Source organism: Parasteatoda tepidariorum, chromosome 12 (assembly GCF_982258835.1).
Source record: "Parasteatoda tepidariorum strain Cologne lab strain chromosome 12, Ptep-v5.0, whole genome shotgun sequence".
Lineage (NCBI taxonomy): Eukaryota > Metazoa > Arthropoda > Arachnida > Araneae > Theridiidae > Parasteatoda > Parasteatoda tepidariorum.
In genome coordinates this window covers 13,545,287-13,569,928 of record NC_141766.1, presented here as the reverse complement: position 1 = coordinate 13,569,928, position 24,642 = coordinate 13,545,287, and the positions used below count along the sequence as shown (strand labels likewise).

At 27.7% G+C, this 24,642-nt stretch overlaps 1 protein-coding gene across 1 annotated transcript in view; it reads right to left on the bottom strand.

Moving 5' to 3' along the window:
• LOC107449513 (putative protein phosphatase 2C 6) overlaps positions 1-24,365 on the bottom strand; it is a 37,393-nt gene extending 13,028 nt beyond the window's left edge. The window contains exons 1-8 of the mRNA XM_087156158.1: positions 24,032-24,365; positions 17,476-17,545; positions 12,942-13,118; positions 11,108-11,263; positions 8,959-9,009; positions 8,503-8,549; positions 3,224-3,279; positions 2,831-2,882 (exon numbers count right to left, since the gene is read on the bottom strand). Coding sequence (XP_087012284.1) covers positions 2,831-2,882; positions 3,224-3,279; positions 8,503-8,549; positions 8,959-9,009; positions 11,108-11,263; positions 12,942-13,118; positions 17,476-17,545; positions 24,032-24,184 — 762 coding nt within the window. The 5' untranslated portion in view covers positions 24,185-24,365. The remainder of the gene's footprint in view (positions 1-2,830; positions 2,883-3,223; positions 3,280-8,502; positions 8,550-8,958; positions 9,010-11,107; positions 11,264-12,941; positions 13,119-17,475; positions 17,546-24,031) is intronic.
• Positions 24,366-24,642: the final 277 nt, after the last annotated feature.

The following is a 24,642-nucleotide window of genomic DNA, read 5'->3' as shown; positions in this document are numbered from 1 at the left end:
TTTCACTCCACACCCCTATTAGAAGTGACCTACCCTCGTATCTATAGTTCCCGCCAATACGCGAGACAGGTGTCTGGAGCTGTTCTCCTGAAAGCCGTACTATACTTGATAATGTTTTTGTTTTTATTAACCAAATCCGCCAAATCCTTATGTCTCTTTGTGCATTTTAAAATCTGCTATCCCCATGTGCTATTTTAAAATCTTGTCTGCAAACAGTACAAAACGCATAGTACTGCGATTTGTTGGACTAAAATATGCAAGGAATGCTTTTAGAATAAGAATCTTAAAATATCTGATAGTAAACTTTAAGAGACATTACAAATTTTAAAACAAAATCATGCCACAATCCAAGTGCACCAAATGGCAAACTCAAATAACATTGATGTTGCCTAAAAGCACTTTTAATCAAGAAACTCCGTAATCTAGGGGTAAAATGAGTTAGCAATGCTTATCCATTGATATTGCAGGTCATGTGATCTCATACATCAGAGGTCTAACTGGCTGATTTTGCCGAAGTGCATATTTTCTCTAATTGGTTACAGATTGTTTGCGTTTCACGTGATTAGCTCCCAAAACCAACCGCAATCCGATTACAACTTCTCTGGGACAAGTTTTCTTTTCTTTTTTAGTGAAGATTTAAAAGTTTGTAATCATTTGAATTCGCAATTTAAATAAGCATATTGTCAATTTTTTTTCCTCCTTAAAAATACAACTTCAGAACTGTAAATAAATACACTACAGTCAGGGATGAGAGTAGTCAGAAAGTAAAAGAGAGGAAATCCAAGGGAATTAATAAATAAATAAAATAAAAAAATTATATATATAAATATATATATATATATATATATATATATATATATATATATATATATATATATATATATATATATATATATATATATATATATATATATATAAACAAAAATTTGACAAAAATGTGCGATTTTTAAACTTGTAAAACATGTGAGTATAAATCCCAATATGAGGCTTTTAAATCACGTTAATTTGAAACTCTACATCGAAATTTAAAAAACGCGAAAATACAAATCCCGATGCATAGTTTTTAGATCGCGCAATATTACAACCGCAAAAACGAATCACGACATTGGATTTTAAGCTCGCGTGAATACGAATTGCTACATAGGGTTTTAAAAGCTCGTAAATACAAATCGCTATATTGGTTTTTTAAATCTCGTAAATAAGAATCGTAATGTACAATATTTAAATCGCCTGAATAAGAATCGCAATGTTCAACTTTTAAAATCAGGTAAATACGAAAATCAATGTTTGATAATAAAATCTCAATTTTAAAAATTCATAAATACAAAACACGATATTGGATTTTTAAATCTCGTAAATAAGAATCATAATGTACAATATTTAAATCGCCTGAATAAGAATCGCAACGTTCAACTTTTAAATCAGGTAAATACGAAAATCGATGATTGATATTAAAATCGCGTGAATAAAAATCGAGTTATTTGCAGAGTCTGGACTTGGGATTTCTAAAAGGCTTGTTTGTATTGTTTCTGTTCAGACATAATAAATAAAAATTTACAAGATTAATTGAATGAGCAAATAAATATTTTCACCGCAAATCCACCTCTATTTTTTTTCTATTTGTTTTCACGCCAGAATACAAGAAGCAGCGACATCTGAATTAGGAAAATACTGTTGAAAAATAGGGGCCAGCTTACTAAGTATAAGATATTGAAGACATCTACTACTACTCAAGAATTCACTTAAAGAAACTGTACAACTAAGAAACTGTACAACTATATTTATTGAATATAAGTCTTTAAATATAAAGTAAGAAAAACTACATTCAATTAAACTAAACAGAACTCTTTAACATCACATAGCTCTCTCTAAACATAACATAAGAGAAGAAACATCTTCTATCCAAAGCTGAGATATAACTGACTAAAAACAGAAAAACCCACTTCCTTCTAGCTGAGATAACAGGAAGTGACCCAGCCAAGAGGAAAATACTGCCCATCTATTTGTTTACATTTTCCAACAAATACGAGCTATCCCGCCGTCGGATAAAAAATACGGAAAATCTTATTTTCTGTGCGTGAAATTGGAGAAAATAACTAATATAAGTTAAAATGCGGAAGGGTTAGCAGCTAGGACGTAGTTTGAATTTTCTGTTTATCTTTGAAAATCGTAAATAAGTATAATTATTTTACTTCAACGACTGAATTTCAACAAAAAAAAGCGGGATATTTATTGAAAAAAAAAAAAAAAAACGAAACTTTTAGAGAATCTGAGTTTTTGATAGAATGGTTGAAATACGAGAGACAAAAAAAATCTCATCCCTGTATAAAGGTCAACCAGTTTTATCCCAAGGAAATAATTTTTAGAGAAACTTCAGAAGGGGGAATAAAGACTTCAATAATTTTGCTCCATGAAAAATTAAATTCCTCATAAAATATTTTAACTTGTGCAAAAAAAAAATTTCAGTGGAAATTAACGGGAAAATTGGAAGAAAAAAAAAGCAGAAATCTGCGAATCCGCGGAAGAATCTCATCCTTGTACAGTATCATTTTAAAGCTAGTCCATATGATTGAGTAAAATACAGTACACTGTTCTGTGAAACCGTACAAGTTTTCAGGTTTGCATCTGTTTTCCTAAAAAGTTGAAACAGTTTCATTTAAAAAAAAATAATAAAAATTTTCAAAGTCTGCCTATTATTGAAAAGAAACAGTGCTGGTTATCTAATTGGCTAATTTTACACAGTATAAAATTATTTACTTTACTTATAATGGATAATTGTAGATTTTATTTAAAAAAAATATCTACAATTATCATAAATAAAACAAAATACCTCTAAGTTCTCCATATCTTCAAATGTTTCTTCATCTCCACTTTCACTACTTCTGTTAAAGGGAAAATATACTTTCTATATTCAAAATTGAATTCAAAAACTATAAATGTGGATAAATCTATAATCATAGAGCTATAAAAATGCAAAATTTCTAGAATACAGGACCAAGTTTTAGGAAATTGCATGTTTTGGGATGGCATTACAGATATGTGAAGTAGCGTAACAAATATTAGCCTTAATAACAATATAATAAAACAAATGCCTTTATTATGTAACATGTCTATTATGTAGGCATATATGAAATAAGATTTTTGTATTAGATCCAATGTTGTAGTTAATTGTTCTTTATAGGGTTAACAAAGAAGCCTAAATTTATAAACAATGTTAACTTACGATTCTTCATCTTCAACATCAAAATCATCATCTTCTGGGTCAGAAGTTTCTAAATCCTAATAAAACAAATATTTAATTTTAAAAGAATAATAAACATACTGGAAAAAGACAAAAACAAACTTTTGGTTGCAAATAAGAAAATCATACCTGATGTTTAAAAATAAAAAGAGAAAAAATATTTATCACAACTCTTTCCTTAATGGGAACTATTGTCTAACAGTTACAGAATCATAAATCTGAGTCTTGCAAGGGCCTTAATGAAGTAAGTCAATCATGCAATCATAGGTGATTAATACTAGCTTTAACTAAATTCATTTACTCGAATACTAATTTTCACAATAAACTTGCTCTTTCTTCCTTCCTCATTAAAGGTGCACTCTTACTTGTTATCATTCCAAAGCATCTAGAATTCCTTGATGTTTTGCATATTAATTGTAAAAGATTTTAGATCTGTAGATTTTATTTTTTATTCTATCAGCATTTCTATAATTCACAATTTTTTTTTTTTTTTTGATTTAGAAAAGTTACCTGAATTTAAAGTCAATCAAGAGAGTTATTAGAAGTTATAACATTTAGATTTTTAAAAAAAATCACTTCCACAAAGAATAACTTATTAAAAAAATGTAGAAGTTCAGAAGATTCCACTCGATTTCCAGCAGGATACAATTTGTAAAAACGCAAATACTATAATAATTTTACTTTTGAAACACTCCAGGTGATACCCTCGGTGAAAATAAAATGGTTTTGCTCTGCAACCTTAACAATTAAAATTAACACTGTGAAAATTATAAATGAAAAATTTAAACTTGATTATAGACTGGGCTTAAAATATCATTCAGACAAAAATAAGGGTGTAATCTTACATTTTAAGTATATTTAAGTCAAGTTCTGATAATCAAAGCTAGGCCTGATGTGTAATGACTCCAACAATATGTGTTACTAGAAGGAAAAGAGGAGAATTTACCAGATCAAAAAAAAAAAAAAAAAAAAAAAATAAATTAAATTTTATAAGCATATTGACTTACATAAGTTGCAATATAGTACAGAAAATGCAAAATCTATAAGATATAAGTGGGACACAATATTGTGTCAAAAAGCTATAAATCAATTATAAAAGCAAATTCAGTTCAGGATTAGTTATTCTAATGATGGATTTAGGAACCTTTCTTCACATCTAAAAATTTCATTAAATTAATTAAAAAGAACGTAAACATGCAGTGTGATTTTTCAATCAACTTTATAATATTCTCATTCACATGAATTCTTATCACAATTTTAATGTTTGAAAAGGAATTATGTTCACGAATTACCTCTAAATCTTGTGCAAACTAATCCATTCCTTCTTATTAAAGAAAGCGAAAAGTTTTGGGTCACAAGCTCAATAAAAATAATTTGCATTATTATTTTATTTTTTACTCGTGAATAGAAACTGCTTATTGCTAGAACTTAACTTTATTTACAATTATGATAAAGAAGATAGTGAATGTATAGATTTTTTCTTGTTAATGAAGTATTTTGTAACTTAAATTATGAACATAACTACAGACGTGCCAACCTGGGAAAACGAAAAAACAGCAGGCTTTCAAAAGGAAGAGAGAAATGATCACGCAACAGTGAAACATGCAAAATAAGACAAAAGTTTTTAAGAAAAAGATTTGTAAATAACAACACTTTAGTCTTAAAGGAGACTTTATTCAGTACATAAAGAATAATTTAAGTAATTGTACATAATGTTAAAATTATATATCAAAATTAAACAACTGTCAATATTAATATCTATAATACTGAATAGCAACAACAGTAAGTAAATTTATTTAGCTAATTCATAAATTGATTCAAGATAGTGATCTTTTATTTAAAAATAAATAAATAAATGGGCTAAACTATGTTATTTTTAAAAAATATAATAAATAAAAGTTTAGGTGACTAAATCAATAACTTTCTTTAAATGGAAAATTAGAAATTTCATTTTTAATAAAAAATACTTTAGATTGATGATCAAAATTTTTAAGAAATTAAAATGTGCAGAAGGCACAATTCAATCCTCTTTCAGAAACAATAATTTCAAGAAATTCTTCCGAATAAGCTTGGTTGAAAGAAGTTAAATATTTCTTATTAAGTTCTTTTCCTGCCATTATATATTTTCACAAAAAAAAAACTAACAAGACAGAAGAAATCATAACAACAAACTCAGATTTGAAGTGTCTGATATTGAGGGTTGGCACGTCTGATAACTCTATATTAACTTGTAGAAGACAGTTGTAAACATTAAATATAATGGTGTTGTCAATTTGTATTTATTCAACCTAACCCACATAGGACACAATTTAAATATAACTATTATTATCTGATTGGACTTCATATTTAACATGGAGGAAAGTACAAATGGCAATTAAATTCTTCAAGATAACGTAAGTTTAGAAGTAAAAAAGGCGGCAATATAACCAATTTTTTGGAGACAAACCTAATTTGCCAATTTGAGGTACAGTTTGCTAATTGCAATATTACTCATGATTTAACTCTTTTCATTCTGAAGCACTGCTGAAACACACTGCCAAGCAGTGTTACATTTTCGCAGGCCCTTTGATGCATAGAGGGAATCAACCGTAGAATTATAAATCAGGCATGAAAGTGGACGAAAATAAAAAAAGTTGAACTTTTACAATGCAGTCACAGGGTGGGGGGAAGGGAGTATTCTATATAATACTGTTAGATCAATAAGATATATAAAAACATATTTTAACTCTGCCAGAATATTTTTATTTTATCAAACTTGCATTTATTTTTTCACCTGCATCGATCGTATGCATTTTGTGTTCGCCTTTCAAATTGACTACAGTTGTTAAAATATATTCATCTTACTCATAGCTGCTAACTTGTTAAAAACAAAAGTAGGAGCACAAAGCATAATAAGCCAATCAGAGGTGATTATGACACAAAGTTAAAAACAAAATATCATAAAACAAAATATCATAAATCAAAATATCGATATCAAAATATCTATATATTTATAAACCATACACATTTCATAGCTAACAACTTTTAGAGCAAACAGTTTTAAAACACTTACTAATGAAGAGTATCACATCTTTGTAGTAACTGTTTCAAGAAAAATCTTACTCCTTTCAAGAATCGAGATATTGGATTTTAAAAAAAACGTGAAAACGAATAGTTCAGTTGGATTTTAAAATTTCATGAATATGAATCGGTATATTAGATTTTAAAAAATCAAATTTAATTTAATTTTCAAATAGCGTAAATAATAATCACGTTGCATAATTTTTAGATCACGTATAAATACGAAAATCAACTGTGTGATTACGAACGTCAATATTGGATTTCAAAAATGGGTGAATACGAACCGCGACATTGGATTTTAAGCCCACGGGAATACGAATGACAACAGTGCATTTCTTTTTATCACTAAATCACTCAGTGCATCAAAGGCGACAGTGATTGGAATCATTGCGATTCAGTCACCTCTATTGCAACTGCTTATTCAAATTATGTGTTTCGGATAATTTTCTTATGAAATGATTCAGATCAGTGATTCAAATTATGCAACTTAGATCATTATTCGAAGTGATTCAGATCACTGATTTGAATCAAAAGCTTTAAAACATTATTCAGCTTAGATTCAAAGTAGAGTTGAACTTACCTTGCAATCTTTTTCCCATTACCAAAACGAAGATGGAAAAAAAAATGTTTTTTTTTCTTCTTGTTAATGAATTCTTTCAAGTAAATATATATTATTTAAATAAATTATATCTATTCCATTATATCTTTCGTATCATTATATTGTATATGTTGTTAAATGCCATAAATACTTTTAAATGTCATAATTTTTAAGAAACTAGAAAAAAAAATGAATTACTATTTTTTTCATTTATATTTTACCTGAATTCTTTGCATGAAAACTCTTAAGTCCTTAATAATAAATGCGTAAGAGTTTCTAAGGTTCTACAAGAAATTTTTAACTATATATGACACAGCATCACTGCGAAACAAAACTGAAATTTAAATCTATTTAGATAGAATCAACAGATTTGATCAATCCTAATTTGAATCAGTGTTGCAAGTTGATGATTCAAATAAGGAAATCTATTCAGTGAATCGAATCACTGAATTGAAAATCTAGTAAATATATACCTGTGCCTAAAACATTTTAATACAGTTCATTATATTCATATAATAAATAAAAATTCCATTGTAAAATTTAAATTCCTTGATATAGAATCTCCCTAATTCCAATTAACTCAGATTATAGGGACTCTACTACAGTGGAAAGTCGCTTATCCGGAATTGATGGGACTTCTGGAAGTCCGGATATTAGATTTTTCCGTATAATAGACCCCCAGGGTAAACAAAGCTTAAAACGATCAGAATCTAAGAAGCAAAAAATAAATGAACATTATTTTTCGGGCAATGTTTTAGTACTAGAATTATGTCCAATCAATCAAAAACAAAATATTAGAAAAAAATAATTATTGCTTAAAATATAGAAAACGAAAAATATTTGACAGTTATGAAAATATTAATTTTTCTCTCTGCCATTTTGAGCTAGAACGATTCAAGCAAGAAGGGGAAATTTCCATCATTCATAAGGGTGGGTAGGCGGAGGAGAAAAATTAATTTCTTCCTTATTTGTCATTCAAGTTGAGCTAGGGGAAGTGACAAAGTCTTATTTTCTATCTGATCATTGGCTATCAATCAAGCATAAAGGCGTGGCATGCTGATTGGGTTCTCTTTATTTTTTCTTGTGTGACAGAAAGTGACTCCCCCTCCACGTTAACGTTTGCTGCGTTTACCCTTTTTCACAGTATTTCTTCTTTCCCTAACACTCTAATAAAAAGTTTGCAGGAAATGCCTCTTTTACTAGCCAGCTGCAAAGGAAAGAAGGGGGAGGGGACTCAGTTGTGCTCTTTTGAAAACAAATCTGCATTCCAAAGGAGGAGCGTCACTATCGGTCACTTGACGGTTGGTAGATCTTCTCTTCCTCTTTCTGGTGATTTATGGGTTCAATGCATAAATCACTAGAAGCTAGAAAAGGGAAAAAACTTGTCAAAAGACCTCTTTTTTTTTAAGAGAGGGGAAGATGAAGATGTTTGTTTATTTTGATTCTTAAAAAGTGTCCGGGAAATCAACCCTACCAGAAAAGGGACGTCCAGATAAGGGATGTTACACTGTATAATAATTTCTGTTGGCATAAAAACTATCAAAAAATAATAAATGATTTCAAAATAACTAAAATTACTATAAAAACTAAACATTCAACTTACATCTTTAAGCAAATACTTTAAAGTATCCATTTGACAATCAGCATTATCTGTAAAGTAAAATAGAATTAGACATCAGGATGACGTCAAATGGATGGATCAAATTTTTGGATTGTTTAAATAATTCTTAAAAAAAAAAAAACACTCATATGAGTAATTTAAAAAATGGAATTGAATACTATGTTTGTTTATTATACATTAATATCAATGTCTATGTAAAGTACTCATAGTATGAATGGCTATGTCCTTTACATAGCTACGTTCATTTTTTTAAATAAGCATTTTAAGGTAATGGAAATAGTTCAAAATGCACATTTAAGAAAATGTTAACTACATTTTCTTAAACAGGCATTTTGAACTATTTCCATTACCTTAAATACCTAGCCATGTCCAAAATAAAAAGTTAATCCAAAATTAAAACATTTTCTTATCATCATAAGTGAATAATTTAATTCTCACCTTCAGTAGATGGATTTGCTTCTGATTCATCAACACTCATAGTTTCAACATCTACAAACAAGATTTAAAAGCAATGAGTTGAAACAAAAATAATTAAAATAATATCCTCATCCAAAACTAGCAAAAAAGGAGTGACAGAAATCTGCCAACAGTACCAGATTAATACAACAAAATACTTGAAGAAATTTTTTATTATTTATTTTAGAAGTTGAAATAGTCACAATTTTTTTTTTTTGTAAGTTATACAAATTTCATTATCACTTTAAACAATCGAGTTTTTAAAAGCACAAATTTCAAAGTGAAAACAAAATTAGTTGAACTATTCTCAGTAAAAAAAAGAAAAAAAAGTACCTTTGTTTAACATTCTGGAAGATATTTAAGTCTTTAATTTTTAAATAAATTCCCATCTACATTAGTTTTGAACATGCTTCAAAAAAAAAATTTATTTAAAAAAAATTTAAATGTAAGATGATTAAAACTCTGCAAAACTATTTATACACCTCTATTTTAAAATTTTAATGTTAAAATTTTTGAGGACTTTTTTTAAAAAATGTAATAAAGTCAGTTTAAAAAACTATTATAAAATTTATTACATAGTTATTTCCCAACTATTTAAGTTGGAAAATGGGGCTGCATATTGACCTTTCAAGAACAGTAGTTTGTATACACCATTCTCCACCTTTTTACTTCTATATTTTAACAGTTTTAATGAAGATTAGAAATAATTTAAAACATCAATTTTAAAAACCACTAAACCTGGGTTAGCAATTTCTTAACTCTTGCCAGTTTTAATTATAGAAAAAAAGTCAATTCACAGACATAAGAAACTTTTTAATAAATATTTGTACTATCATTCCATAATAAATAGATTAAAAAAAAAATATATGGAAAGTCCTATATCTGGAATTGACGGGACTTCAGTAAGTCTGGAAAATAGATTTTTCCAAATAATATATTTAAGGTAAACAAACATCAAAACTTTAATACAAATTAAACAATAATTAACGTCAGTTTCATTCAACGATGTATAAATCAATCTTGTATAACTAATCCCAATTTTGGCAGCTAATGTTGAAGATTTGCCCCTGGTTTTTAAAATCTCAATATTTTAATATGCCATTACAACAAACCACAAATTCTGAATCAAGCATTTCATTTAATTACTTCTCGACTCACTCAATTAATTTGGATTCAACCGTGAATTCGTGTGGTATACCTGATTGTTTTCTTACATTTTCATATGGATTTTAAAATTTTAATGTTTTAATACAATATTATTTCAGTCGGCAAAGTTTGAATCATGCATTTCAGAAAACACTTTGTTTACGCGCCTAATTACTGAAGATTCACCCATACTCACATGAGGATTTATGATCACATTTTTGTCAGCTGTTGCGTCAGATTTTAGCAATTTTTGATAGCTACATTATCACATTCTTACGCACTAGATTATAGACGCAAAACCATGCGATTTTATTGGTCACATTTTCGTTACTGCCATGGATTTTCACAATGTATTTAAAATCTTGATGATTTTTTTAATACAACATTGTTTTAGATTGATATATTTGAATCCCACATTGGAAGAAATCACTTTTTGAGGCACTGGATTAGTGGAAATTTTAATGTCTATATGGATACATGTTTAGGATTTCCATATAGTTTTCAAGATTTCGATTCTGATATGCTAATACTATTACAATCTGTATTTAGAATCATGCTTTTAAATAATCTCTATAATATGTTTAATGATGGGAAATGTTGGAAAGTCCAAAGTGTAAACAAATAGATGGACAGAGTTTTACCCTTTGCAGTGTCACTTCCTGTTGTGTCACAGCTTAGAGGAAGTGGGTGTTTCATTGTTTATAATTAGTTATGATCTGCTTTCGGTAGAGAGAGATATAGTTTTCTAAGTGTAGTTTTTGTGCTCCATCCAACAAAGTAGGAGCGTTCATATCAAAGTGGAGCATTTCTATCAAGGTAGGCGTGTTTGAACCGCATTCGAAAGTCACTTATGTGGGGCTAGGCTACCCATAATGTCAACCGTCTAAAGATACCTCCAGATAAAATCGAGCTAACATGTCTTATATGCTAGTGAATTGGAACTGAATAATTGTAGCAGCAGCTACGTTACGAGGTATAAACTTACCGTCTTGATTATCACTACTGGTGGCAATATCACCTTTGAGGCTGTTAAAATTTAAACTACAATCTAAAACATCTTTGCTACATCCAGCACCATCATTGTTAATTACTGCCATATTAAAAACTGCTTTTCTGTTCTTTTCAATATTGGCAATCGTAGCTACAAAAAAAAAAAAAATTAGTATGAAACAAACTATAAATAATGGTAAATAAGTAAAATTTACTAAACTTTCTTTTATTTTAGAAGTTTTCCAGAATTTCTACAGAAACAATCAAGATATAAATTTATTAGTTTTATCAAAGTAATAAAACATGATATATACATTTCAAACTTCTGTTTTATTTGTAATTTAATAATATTGTTCAGAATTATTTAGGTGTTTAATTCATGTCATTATTACTTAATTAGAAGTAGTTAATTGAATTGTCCAGTAAAAAGCTACAAATAGAACCAAAACATTCTTATTTATTAGCAGAGAGTAGATCCAAAGATTTAAACTTTTTTTTATGGATGACTTCAAATTTATCATGCCTATTGAAAAAAAAAATGGACACTTGTGCCCAGGGTAGGCTGGTTTAAACCAAATGATGAAAAAGAAAAAAAAAACTTTATATATAACTTTTTTGTAAAAAAAACTTTACATATAATTATAAATTTACCATTATTTATATTAATACTTTCAGTTTGATTGTAACAGAATGAAAAAGTAGAAAGTTTCCTTACAATTTTAAGTTTCATTCCTAATGGGAACTCTTTTTATTTCCAATAAACAAATCTGCAATTTTTAAATGTTTACATCAAAATAGAAATAGCTTATCAAAAAAAATATCTGTGTTAAACAGCGTTGGTATTTTGTTCGGAAGAAACCAATTTCTTCCAGAACAATGAAAGAAACTGTACAAAATGGAAGAAACTAAAAATGACCAATACAATTGTTTAACATTAAGTATTATAAGAATAACCCAAACAACTTAAATTTACTATAGTAACAGAAAGTTTAAAATGTAACATTTTTTTTTTTTAAAAGTCATTAGTTTTACGTAAAATTTTCAAATCAATGACTAATTCCAAGAATTTTTCATGACTTAACGAAGTTATACAAAAACACAGCAATAAATTTAAAAAAACAAAAACATAACATTAATTGAAATGATAGGTATAACCAAAACTGTTATACAGTGCATCTTCATATTTATAGATTTTAAATTTAAAAAACAGAGGAAAGAAAGAGCTGAAGCAATAAAATAACTTAAAAAAATACCAAAGCAAATGTTTTTTCTTCCTTTTTTTCAGCAGAATTATATTCTAAAGATATTTTTCTTGTTCATTGGAAAGGAAAGAAATACTCCTGATTTTTGTGTTCTCATTTCAGAATAATAAAAATTCGTCAATGACTGGCTTACTTCAGCTAGAATTTTAAATTGATAAAATAAAAAATAAAAATTCTGAAGTCAAAGTTCAAGGTTGCACATTCATTAAGAAGAAACAATATCATGAAACTGCCTTTTCACGCTTCTTGAGTAGCCACACTAGATCCCTTACTTTCAAACGGGACCAAAAAACTTATCCTGAATGTCATTGGTGATCAACAGGCATGGCCTTCCCTGCACATATTCTGATTTGTTTGGGGTTCGGTAAAGATGAGGTCCTGTGAGACTCCAGTCTTTTTATGAACTTTTTGGAGGTGTTCGGATTCATGGAAGTTCGGATTCAGAATCGTCTAGCACTGCTAGACGATTCTGAGATTAGCAACAACAGAAAAAAAATTTCCAATGCAATGAGATACACTAGATTAAATAAAAAAAATTCTAAATGAAGATATTCTACCCTTACATACCCTTATTATCAGCTTCAACCATTTCATTTAATTCCTGAAGACCAATTGGATCTCTTAAACTTGCATCACAAGCTAAAAATGCTAACTGAAGAGCAAGCTCAGGGTCTTTTTGTTGACCTAAAAAGTCTTCTACATCTTTATGTAATTTCTTTTGTAAATATTTTGCCACTTCAGATCCTAAAAAAGAGAGAGAAAATTTTTTTTTTGGTTTATTTAAAATAAAAAGTTAAACAATTTATGCTCTAAATAAAAGTATTTAAGCTAAGTACTTTTATTACATAAGACATAATCTTGAGAATTTTTCGACATTAATTAGTATTATCAATAAACAATTAGTAAAAATACATTTTTTACTTCCAAGACATGCTAACATAATAAATAAAAATAGTTGCAGATTCTGAACATCCTTATACATTATTTTACATTTCATCCTAACATGCAAATAAAAATTTAATATTAAAATGCTATATTAGTAATGCGTAAAAAAAATGAGTTCCCTTTTATCAGTACGTATACATCAAAAATACACTTTAGAATCAGGGTTGGCAGGTTTTTGACATGTGACACTTTTTGACAGTTTAAACCATGGTTTAAACCGTCACGTCAAAAACCTCACTGTCAAAAATGTAGAAAATGTCAAAAACCTATATTCATATGTGAAATTTAATTAATACATAAAACTTATATTTTTTTTAAAGGATAGTGTTTCTAAATATGTTCTAGAAAAAATAAATTTTAAATTTTGAAGAAACACTTATATTTTGAATAGTAACCAAAATCTTGTACTTTTGAAAACTCACATCTTTTGTAATATTATGTATATTCATTTTCATGTGTTATTGAAAATCTGCAGTGATATTATTAAGAAATTTATTTATAACCAAAGTTAGTGTATAGTATAGATTATACTAAAAATTAGACATTTTTAAAGATAAACATTAGCAGTTTTGTACATTAGACATCTTCTTTTAAAGAAAAATCTTTTTAATATTCTTTTAAATCTTCTTAATAATCTTTTTAATATAAGACAATACAAATTTAAGTGCTTTCTGATAAATACACAGAGTAGTTAGTGTCGATTTACAGTATATTCAGCCTATTCATTTACTATACTGAAAATTTAGTTTATCCAAATACTTGTGAATTTCATTTTGCTGAATACGATATAGTTTTGTTAATTATCTAAATATTCAGCTGTTGAATAATTACTTCTTGCTTTCAAGATATGCATTATTTGTATTCTTAATACAAGTGGGGGGAAAAAATTAAGAGGTAAAAATTGTTTTAATATGATAAGTGTAATAATTATAAATAAATATAATAAACAATATGAATTATATTTATCATTATTCATAAATATAACTACTTTTAAATTCAAATTAACATACTTGATAATAAAGATATTCGGTATAACATTAAAAAAAAATTTTTATACACTTGTATCAAGTTTGTATTTATACAACATAACTTGTAAGTTCCTTATAAATATTAGTTATATGTTCCTTATATGTCAAAAATGCATAATAATAAACTTTTAATTTTCTTAAGTATCAAAAAGAAGAAATTTTTTTTTTTAAATATAAATATTTAAACAATTTTTGTGCAAAATTTTTCTGCACATGCATTTGAATATAAATTTCTGAGATTTTAAATCTGTTATTTTACCTTAATTTTAATTAAAAAATATTTTAAAACCTGCTGATTACCTATAGTATAATTAAATTTCAATATAATGCATGGCAACTGTTGGTAGTTTTGAAGTTTATATATTTACTTGGCAAACTTCAGTTTTTGACATTTTTGACGGGTTTTTGACGGTTTAAACCAGTATTATACCCTTGTCATGTCAAAAACCACTTTTTGACGTCAAAAACCCAACCCTGTTTAGAATAATTTAATGTCATTAATTAACTATATTCAATTTACAACATTTGAATAAATGTAATAAAATGATTAATACAAGCTTAAGGAGAACATGAAAAATTTAAGGTAATATATCATTCAATTCAAAAATATTTGAAAATACTGGAATGATGAAACGGACTAAAAACATCAAATTGGCTGGATACATATGCGTATATAAAATAGTAAAGGTATGTTTTACTACTAATGATTTAATGGTAAAAAATAAGGAATAGAATACTTTTTTTCTTCTTTTTAACACAAACTTTAAGCTAATGAATATGCTTATAACATGCCTGCCAACCGTAGGAATCAAAAATTAGGAATACTATATGAGACAAAATTATACGCACCAATTGCAAGAGTAGGACAAAAATTTAACTATTAACTAATAAAATTAATAAAAAATATATATAAATACCTTATGCAAATTAGTAAAACAAAACTAGTATAAACATTATCTTTTGTGGGAAATTTATATTAGCAATATTTTATAATTAGGTATATGGGTATAATAGTTAAAAAAAAAAATTAAAAAAACCACCTTCACCTATTAATATATAATTATTATTCTCCAAATTATAAAACAGAGGTAAATAATAATCTGCATTATAAACAAATATTTCTAACGCAAGCTCTTTTGTAGTGTTTAAATACTACAATACCTTTTTTTAAAAATAATAACCTACCTCAGTAGTAGTTTAAGCAACTATTGGAATAGTGTTTTCCAATAAAAAGCTACTAAATATTACTTCACAATGATCACAGGAAGCGCGCTTGCGGCAATCAGAGCAAGGGATTGGTTTAAAAGCAAAAATACTGCAATTTTACAAAAATTTAGATTTTTTTATAAAAATATTGGATTTTCGGTTTTCACTTAAAAATTAGGAACGAATCTGAAATATTCTGAACAGTTGGCAGCTATTTTATAATGCTGAATTAATTAAAATAATATACATTGATTGAATTTTAAATGCAATTTGAATATTTTTCAATATTTTTAATCATGCTCTTTTATTTATTCTAAAATTCATGTTCTTTCTTTCATTTTTTTAAAGAACACCATATTTTACATTTAAATAAAATATGACTGAGTGGGGATTTTATTACACATTGAGATTTTGTAGCAAAAGAATTAATTAATCTATGTGGCACAATTCCCTATTTTTTTTAAATTGATTAAAATAAAATCAATCTGATATTTTTAAAACAATATGGAAAGTTTTAAATCAAAAGTTTCAGTCTTCATTTTATCACCCACAACTTGTGCTGATTCCATCGCAAAAATATTTAGTGTTTTGATCATTTGTCCAGCAATTATTACTAGGAATTTTTACTTTATATTAAACCTGGATATCTCTATATTAATATTTTTAATATTCTTGTTATTTTTTAAAAATACCTACATTATTACAGCATGCAAAGTATGAATTGCAGATTCAAGAAATCACTCTTTGACACACTCTGTTTGCACCAATATCATCGTTAATCCATGCGATGTTTCAATCAATCTAGTGACATTTATTGGAACAAAATTTCAAATTAAAAAATCCCTATGTTTTTTTTAATACAAATTTATAAAACGCAAAACTTAATCACTTCTTTGATTTACTTTTTGGTACGATTTCCTCGTTTTTTTAACTTTTCGGCAGTTATTAGGTAGTTTGCTACCGATTTTCACAGAGTTTTTAAAATTCTAGTTATTTTTCCGTTGATATTGTTTCTACACGTAAAATTTTAATCACGCATTTAAATAATCACTTTTTAATGCAGATCATAATTTAGGTCAATATTATCGTAAATCCTCTCAGTGTTTCAATGTATTTTTGGACAGTTATTCATATTGACTTTCATGTAGTTTTCAAGTATACCAATATATTTCAAACAGTATGGGAAATTCAAATAGTGCATTTGAGTATAAATATGAATAACTCAATGCACAACAATAATCATTGCCTTAAAAGGTAAATTTACCTTTTAAGGCAAAGATTCCATCGATTTTTCTAAACACTTATTGCTGTTAATTGCCATATATTTTTATAATCTGATGTGTTCAGTATAATATTTATTTTAACAACCGAATCTCAAAACAAAACACGCATTTGAATAACCCCTTTTTAGATATTCAGATTTGTGTGATTTCACAGATTTTTTTTTCGGTAGTTACTGCTATGAATTTCAACATTTTCTATTAGTTTTTTTAATGTGATGATTTACAAAATGCGAAAAAGAAATATTTTGTACATTTCTCCCCCTACAAAGTGTAAAAATATCGCGCATAATTAGAATTTAAAAAAATATCACATTTTCAATTAAAAAAAAATTCAGTCTTAATTTATCCAAATAGTTTTTGTATTAACACAGCGTTTTTATTACTTAAAATTAGTAACCCATATATTGGTTATTATTAAAAGTATTTTGCCGAAAGACATTAGAGCTAGAGGTTTGTCGCAGAGAAAAAAATTCTGCCACAGGGTTCCTGGGCTGACCACAGAAGTAACTTATCACTTTAGAATTAATACATTTTATATTTTAATAGTAAAATGTATATAATGCTAAAAAGTGTAATTAAGAAAAATATGTTTACTTAAGCAAACTTATTATAATAAATTTGAAGATAGAAATTACTTACCACCATGCCCATCAAACACACCAAAATAATTGAAGTCATCAACAAGATCTACTTCACATTTGTATGCGTCCTACAAAAAACATTTATGTGTTAAAAATTTATTGGTTATCTCAAAATATCTAATTATGACTACATAACAATTATCCTGATGATGTAGATCAGTGTTTCCCAAAGTGTGGTACGCGTACCCCTGGGCTGGTAGTTTAGCAGGGATATGCGATCTTATGCAAAACATCTTGCAACAAACGAAAATTTCAAGAAATTTTATCTAAAAACAAAGCTAGCCATGAATAGAATACGTATTTTTTGATCGGCTACTTTTTGTACAGTTAACAGTTAATTTAGAGTTAACAGAAACAGTTTGTTGCACCAAACATTTAAGGGTAAATAAATTTAGACACAGATTTAAATAAGTTCATTCTAAAATGCAGCTTAATGAGGTAATATCATAGAACTCTTAGATTTAAACTCTTGATTTAGAAAAGAATGAAAATCAAAAGCGTAAAAATAGCAGAATAGAGTAAGAAAAATAAATATTACAGATAAATTAGGGATAAAAAAAACACTTCACTGAGTTACACTATCTACCAGTCACTAAATTTTTCATGACCTTTATTCCAAATTCAAGGACTTACAAGAAATTTTGAGCTAATTTTTAAAGTGCAATATCCCATGGAATTCAATATAGAAGAATAGGAATTAGTTTTTAAAAAGAAGTAATTTACAGATTCACTAAAAGATTTCCCCAGCCTGCAAAGTGACGTGCATGAAATTTTTCGCTACATGTTAAGCAGTTTATAAGTCTCAGACTAATTATAAATGCTTTTATTTCATGGTAATCTCTGAACAATTTTCAACAAACACTTTCATGATTTCAAGTTTCTTATCCAAAACAGAAGTGCAAGAGGCTCTCACAACTTTTTAATATAAAGAAAGTTTTGTTTTATAGCAGCAAACAACTAAAGCATGTTTTAAGCACAAAGTTTATATTATGATTCATTTTAAACAGAAATGATTACGTAAACAGAGATTATTTCAATATTTTTATAATTGTTACCAATAAAATCAATTTCTAACGAAATATCATTTTTTCACTATTTAATTTAGGGTGACCCGGGGTAATTCACGATCACTCTGTTTCTGGGGTAAATAATGATCACCTAAGTTTTATTTTTAAAAAAAAAATTTTTTTTTAAATTTGAGACATGGACAAGAAATCTTGTACACTTTACTAAAGTATAACTACATTTACTTAATAATAGTTTTTTGTTTAATCTAACAAAATAAGTATCTTTTAAACTGCTTTCTGTATTTTCCATTTCAAAGATGGGTTTCAAAATGTGCACATTTCTGCAAAGATCCCCTTCCTTCTCTTAATAATAAATATTTTGAGTTATTTTCTTTTTCTTTGATATAAAAGTAGAATTAGCTTTTGTTTAATTGTTTCATATCTACTGTAAACATTATAATTGATTATAGGAAACAATATCAAATGTTGCCCCCTACAGATGGGGTAATTATTGATCACTGGGGTAATTCCTGATCATTGTCATTTCTTCTTAAAAAATAGTGTATAAGATAGCTAATAAGTAGCTAATTGTATTTTCTTAAATAACAGTTCATATTTATTAAGTGGAACAACTATGAAATATATTTTAACTGTCATCACAAAATTTGTTTTTAACTGTATACAAGACTGTATTCTGATTTGCACCATCTCTGGTTTGCTTTACCATGCTTCTATCTTAATTTTATGTCCGTACATTGTTAGAATAATTTTTAAGTTTATAAATTAGCCTAGTATAAATATGGTGAGAAATTATTGACTTGAAAAGGATACTAAGCTTCTAGAAAGCAAAATCAGTGAATTTCTTTTAATGATTGAAAAGGAAAATTTCAGTGTGAAAGCTGCTGCCAGAGCTATTGAGTTGACATACCTTACTTAACTTTACACTTTCACTTAATGAAGTTAAAAAATCCAGCAAAAGTAACCCATGTGGGAACTCTCTTATATTTCTGCAGAACATGAGAATGAGTTGGCTGATTGCCTACAATGTATGGCACGATGCAAAGATTTTTGGAAAATTTAAAGTGTTTATCTTTCTTGCTTTTAAATAAATTGTTTTATTAGCTGCTTAAACATATCTTTTTTGTTTATTTGTTTGATCTTGATGTCTTATTTGTTAATTACCATTATATAATTATTTTTAAACAGCCCCTTTACAATAAAAGCTGGTGATCAGTAATTACCCCAGAAGTGATCAGTAATTACCCCAGAAATGATCAAGACCAGGGGTAATTCCTGATCACTAAAAACCAGGGTTGGCAGGTTTTTGACATGTGACAGTTTTTGACAGTTTAAACCAGTGTTTCCCAAACTTATGACTTTAGTGTACCCCTTTTAAATTTTTCGTAACGCTGTGTACCACTGATAAAAAAATGAATGTATTTTTTAACAATAAAAAAATTGCACAAAAGTTAAAAATTACAACTGGCTGTTGACACCACAACTCTGCAAAAAAATAGCCAATAGAAAAATACGTAATCGTAAATCTTCATGGCTAGCTTTGTTTTTGAATAAAATTTTTTTAAATTTTTGTTTCTTCCAAGATATTTCGCATAAGAACGCGTACCCCCTCTAAACTGTTCCCGTCCCCCCGGGGGTACGCGTACCACACTTTGGGAAACACTGGTTTAAACCATGGTTTAAACCGTCACGTCAAAAATGTCAAAAACCTATATTCATATGTGAAATTTAATTAATACATAAAATTTATATATTTTTTATAAAGGATAGTGTTTCTAAATATGTTCTAGAAAAAATAAATTTAAAATTTTGAAGAAACACTCATATTTTGAATAGTAACCAAAATCTTGTACTTTTGAAAGCTCACATCTTTTGTAATATTATGTATTCATTTTCATGTGTTATTGAAAATCTGCAGTGATATTATTAAGAAATTTATTTATAACCAAATTTAGTGTATAGTATAGATTATACTAAAAATTAGACATTTTTAAAGATAAACATTAGCAGTTTTGTACATTAGACATCTTTTAAAGAAAAATCTTTTTAATATTCTTTTAAATCTTCTTAATCTTTTTAACATAAGACAATACAAATTTAAGTGCTTTCTGTTAAATACACAGAGTAATTAGTGTCGGTTTACAGTATATTCAGCCTATTCATTTACTATGCTGAAAATTTAGTTTATCCAAATACTTGTGAATTTCATTTTGCTGAATATGATATAGCTTTGTTGAATATCTAAATATTCAGCTGTTGAATAATTACTTCTTGCTTTCAAGATATGCATTATTTGTATTCTTAATACAAGTGGAGAAAAAAAAATTAAGAGATAAAAATTGTTTTAAAATGATAAGTGTAATAATTATAAATATATATAATAAACAATATGAATTATATTTATCATTATTAACAAATATAACTACTGTTAAATTCAAATTAACATACTGGATAATAAAGATATTCGGTATAACATTAAAAAAATTTTTCATACACTTGTATCAAGTTTGTATTTATACAACATAACTTGTAAGTTCCTTATAAATATTAGTTATATGTTCCTTATATGTCAAAAATGCATAGTAATAAACTTTTAATTTTCTTAAGTATCAAAAAAAAAATTTTTTTTTTCAAAATACAGTGCCCGCCGCTAATAAAATCACTGGATAATAAAATCAGCCGCTTTATAAAGTAAAATCGGCAAGAACCGAATCGTTACAATATTAATACATGTTAAAAGCATCCTTTAATAAAATCAATGCCGCCGCTTTTTAAAATCAAAATTTTGACTACATAATAAATCAAAAGTGCAATATTTCAGCTTTTTTTGTTCTTATTTATAAAATTTTATTTTAGTTTAAAGTTAGTTTAGTTTAAAGACTTTTTTAGAAGAAGCAACAGTTACTCACAAGTTACTGTGAAACTGGTGTGGTTATCATTTTCCTGCGATATTCATAGTGTAAGAGTTAAGGAAAAGTGTGGGTGGTAAGCGGCGAGTTCATAGAAATCAATGTCAATTCCTTGACTTGAATGAAGTTTGGAGAAACCTATCTCATTCAACAGGGGGTCGAATTCTTATCTTAATTTTTATTGAATGAACCATAGAAGGGAGAGAAGTTTCTTTTGTTATCTATCTTAACAGAGAATATGAATAGATTTCCAAAAACTGTGCGCATGTTCCGTAGCTATTGACGATAACCTGCAATCATCAGGAGAAAAATCTGATTCTGAAATTGTTACCGATATCAAAAATTTCAAAGTTATTTTCAATCAAGAAATGGAGGAATCAAACTCAGAAGATGAAATAAACTCATCAGTGCCATCTTCAATGGAAGTCAGAAAAACACTTAATGTATTGCGGCAAGCTTAGAACAAAGAGGAGGAAATATCGAAAACTATAAACTCTCAAATGATGTTGAAAAGTTAATTTTAAGTACTGCAACTCAAGCAACCATTGATCGGTTACTATTTGCAATTTAATCTTATGTAGGGTTTTACTTTATTAAAATAATTAAATTAGTTAAAATGAAACATTAACGTTGTCATTATTTCAGCTTTTAAAGTGTGTGCATTTAGAATGCAAAAAATTAGATTTTTTATTTTTTTTTTCAAATGTTGAATCGCCTCTTAATAAAATCAGCCACTTAATAAAATCAAAAGAACATAAAACGAAAGTGATTTTAATAAACGGCGGGCACTGTATAAATATTTAAAAAAATTTTGTGCAAAATTTTTCTGCACATGCATTTGAATATAAATTTCTGAGATTTTAAATCTGTTATTTTACCTTAATTTTAATTAAAAAATATTTTAAAACCTGCTGATTACCTATAGTATAATTAAATTTCAATATAATGCATGGCAACTGTTGGTAGTTTTGAAGTTTATATATTTTTTTGGCAAACTTTAGTTTTTGACATTTTTGACGGTTTAAACCAGTATTATACCCTTGTCATGTCAAAAACCACTTTTTGACGTCAAAAACTCAACCCTGCTAAAAACTTAAAATCTTTTAAATTCTAATTAGATTTTCAAACAAAAGAAGGTGGCATAGGACTCATCTCATATAGCCCCAAACTTCCAATAAATATTAAAATTTTATCTTGAATAGTTTTTTTACAAAATAGATGTTTGCATTTTTTGATCAGGAATTACCCCAGGTCACCCTAAATGTAAGTTTTTTTTACATGTTTCATTAGAATATGTTCAAAACTATTTTATGCAAAAAATATTCGTAATAGTGGGAGATTATTATACATTATTTCATGTTGTGTATAGATATTATGTGTAAATTTCATTGTGCTTATAGAAATATATATCCTCAAAAACCTTGTGCCCCCTGAAAAATTGGGCCTATGGTTAGGAGTTAAACTAAGATAAATGCACTTAGACAACAAGAGTACTTAGAAAATAGTATGATAATATTGATACAAATAAAGCAAGTCAAAAGTGATTACCTTTCGCACAGTTCTAAACTGTGAGTCGTTACACTGTATTAAAAAGATCAGGATTTTAAAAAATACATGGAAATCTGATAATAACCTCAGATCAAAAAGTCACTTGGATTAACTATGGAAGTCCTTGTGCACTCTCTCGCAACATAGGAGTTGCTGAGGTGTTATTAACGCCACTGTTTATTAAATATGCAGCTAGTGTATCTACTTATACATAAAAAATAAAAACTAATCCAAGAATAATTTATTTTAAAAAATGTTTTCTGATTTTACAATTCACCTAGAGTTTTGAGTTGAAAACTGACTTCATTTATTCAGAACGTTGAAGATTTTTTCTCTGTAACGTAATTCAATTCAGCGAAAGCTACTACCAGGGTTATTTCTTACAGCAAACGTATAGGTTTGAAAATGTGCACCGCATCTCCTTTTCATTAAATTTCTAATTTGTTTTGGAGTAAATAAACAATTTATATTGTATGTTACCAATTAATCATTTGAACTTGAAAAATTAAAACTTTGTTAATTTTCAAATCAATTTTTTTTTAAAAATTACCTTGCAGAAATAAGTATAAAACCACAATAAATAAAAAATCATGAAGAAAAAGAATGTATGAATCATTATTTGAAACTGAAGAAAATATTGGGTATATAATATATTTTTATTTAAACACAGTTATTTGCATAATTTTTCAATTTAAAACAATTGCTAAAAAATAAAGTGACAAATAAGGTTCAATAATAATATATATACCAATTTGTCACCTTAGAATAAGGATTGTAACAAACGTTCAGTTCAACGAAAAAAATCTGTTCTGAAAATCCGTTCGTGTGCTGCATTTTGATTGGATGGAATCAAACTTTATTTTAAGAAAAGCTGTTCACATTAAAAGTATAAAATTTTTATTAAAAAAATATGCATGCTCAAGAAACTTTGATCATGGAATAGTTTTAAAAATTACACTGACAATTCAACTCCTCGAAATCCAATGTCATACTAACGACCATGAATATTATTTTGCTCTTTGACTTGAAAAATTAAAATCGTTTAAAAGATAAACTAAATTTAAATTTATACCTCTTGATTTTTGCGCCAACCTTGCATAGCAGTGGCCCCATATCGCAAACCTTTGCCGGCACCTTCTTCACCAGAGCATTCAAGAACAGGTTTTAAACCGTAAGGTGAAAGATGTGCGCCCATGTTAATAAATTTAGCAAATATCGCATACATAAACAACTAATATAATTAATAATCGGAAGAAAAAACTTTGACAGGCAAGTTGTCAAAACCAAATCTCCTGCACACGCGCGAAGATTTGTAATGAAAAAAAAAGGCTATGGTTATTGCACCGATAACCGGTAAAATATCCCCGCCGTTATTTTGCCGACATTGACAACAGCGCCACTTCACACAAACTAATCTAAATAGGATCTAGCTCTTCGCGATCGCCATCTGGGGAGAAAACCGGTTCCATGTCTCGACCCTTCCCACTCCCCTTCTTCTCAGTTGTATGGATGTTTGACCATGTAAAGTTAAGTACAGATAGTGCTAGAGGTTAAAATTCATCGTAAGGCTTCCAAGTTACTTCTTCCGATTGATTTCTAGACCTAAGCTTGAAAAAGCGCACCATCCAACATAATTATACTTCTAGCCCTTATGAAAAAATCGAGGTATAAATGAGGTATAAA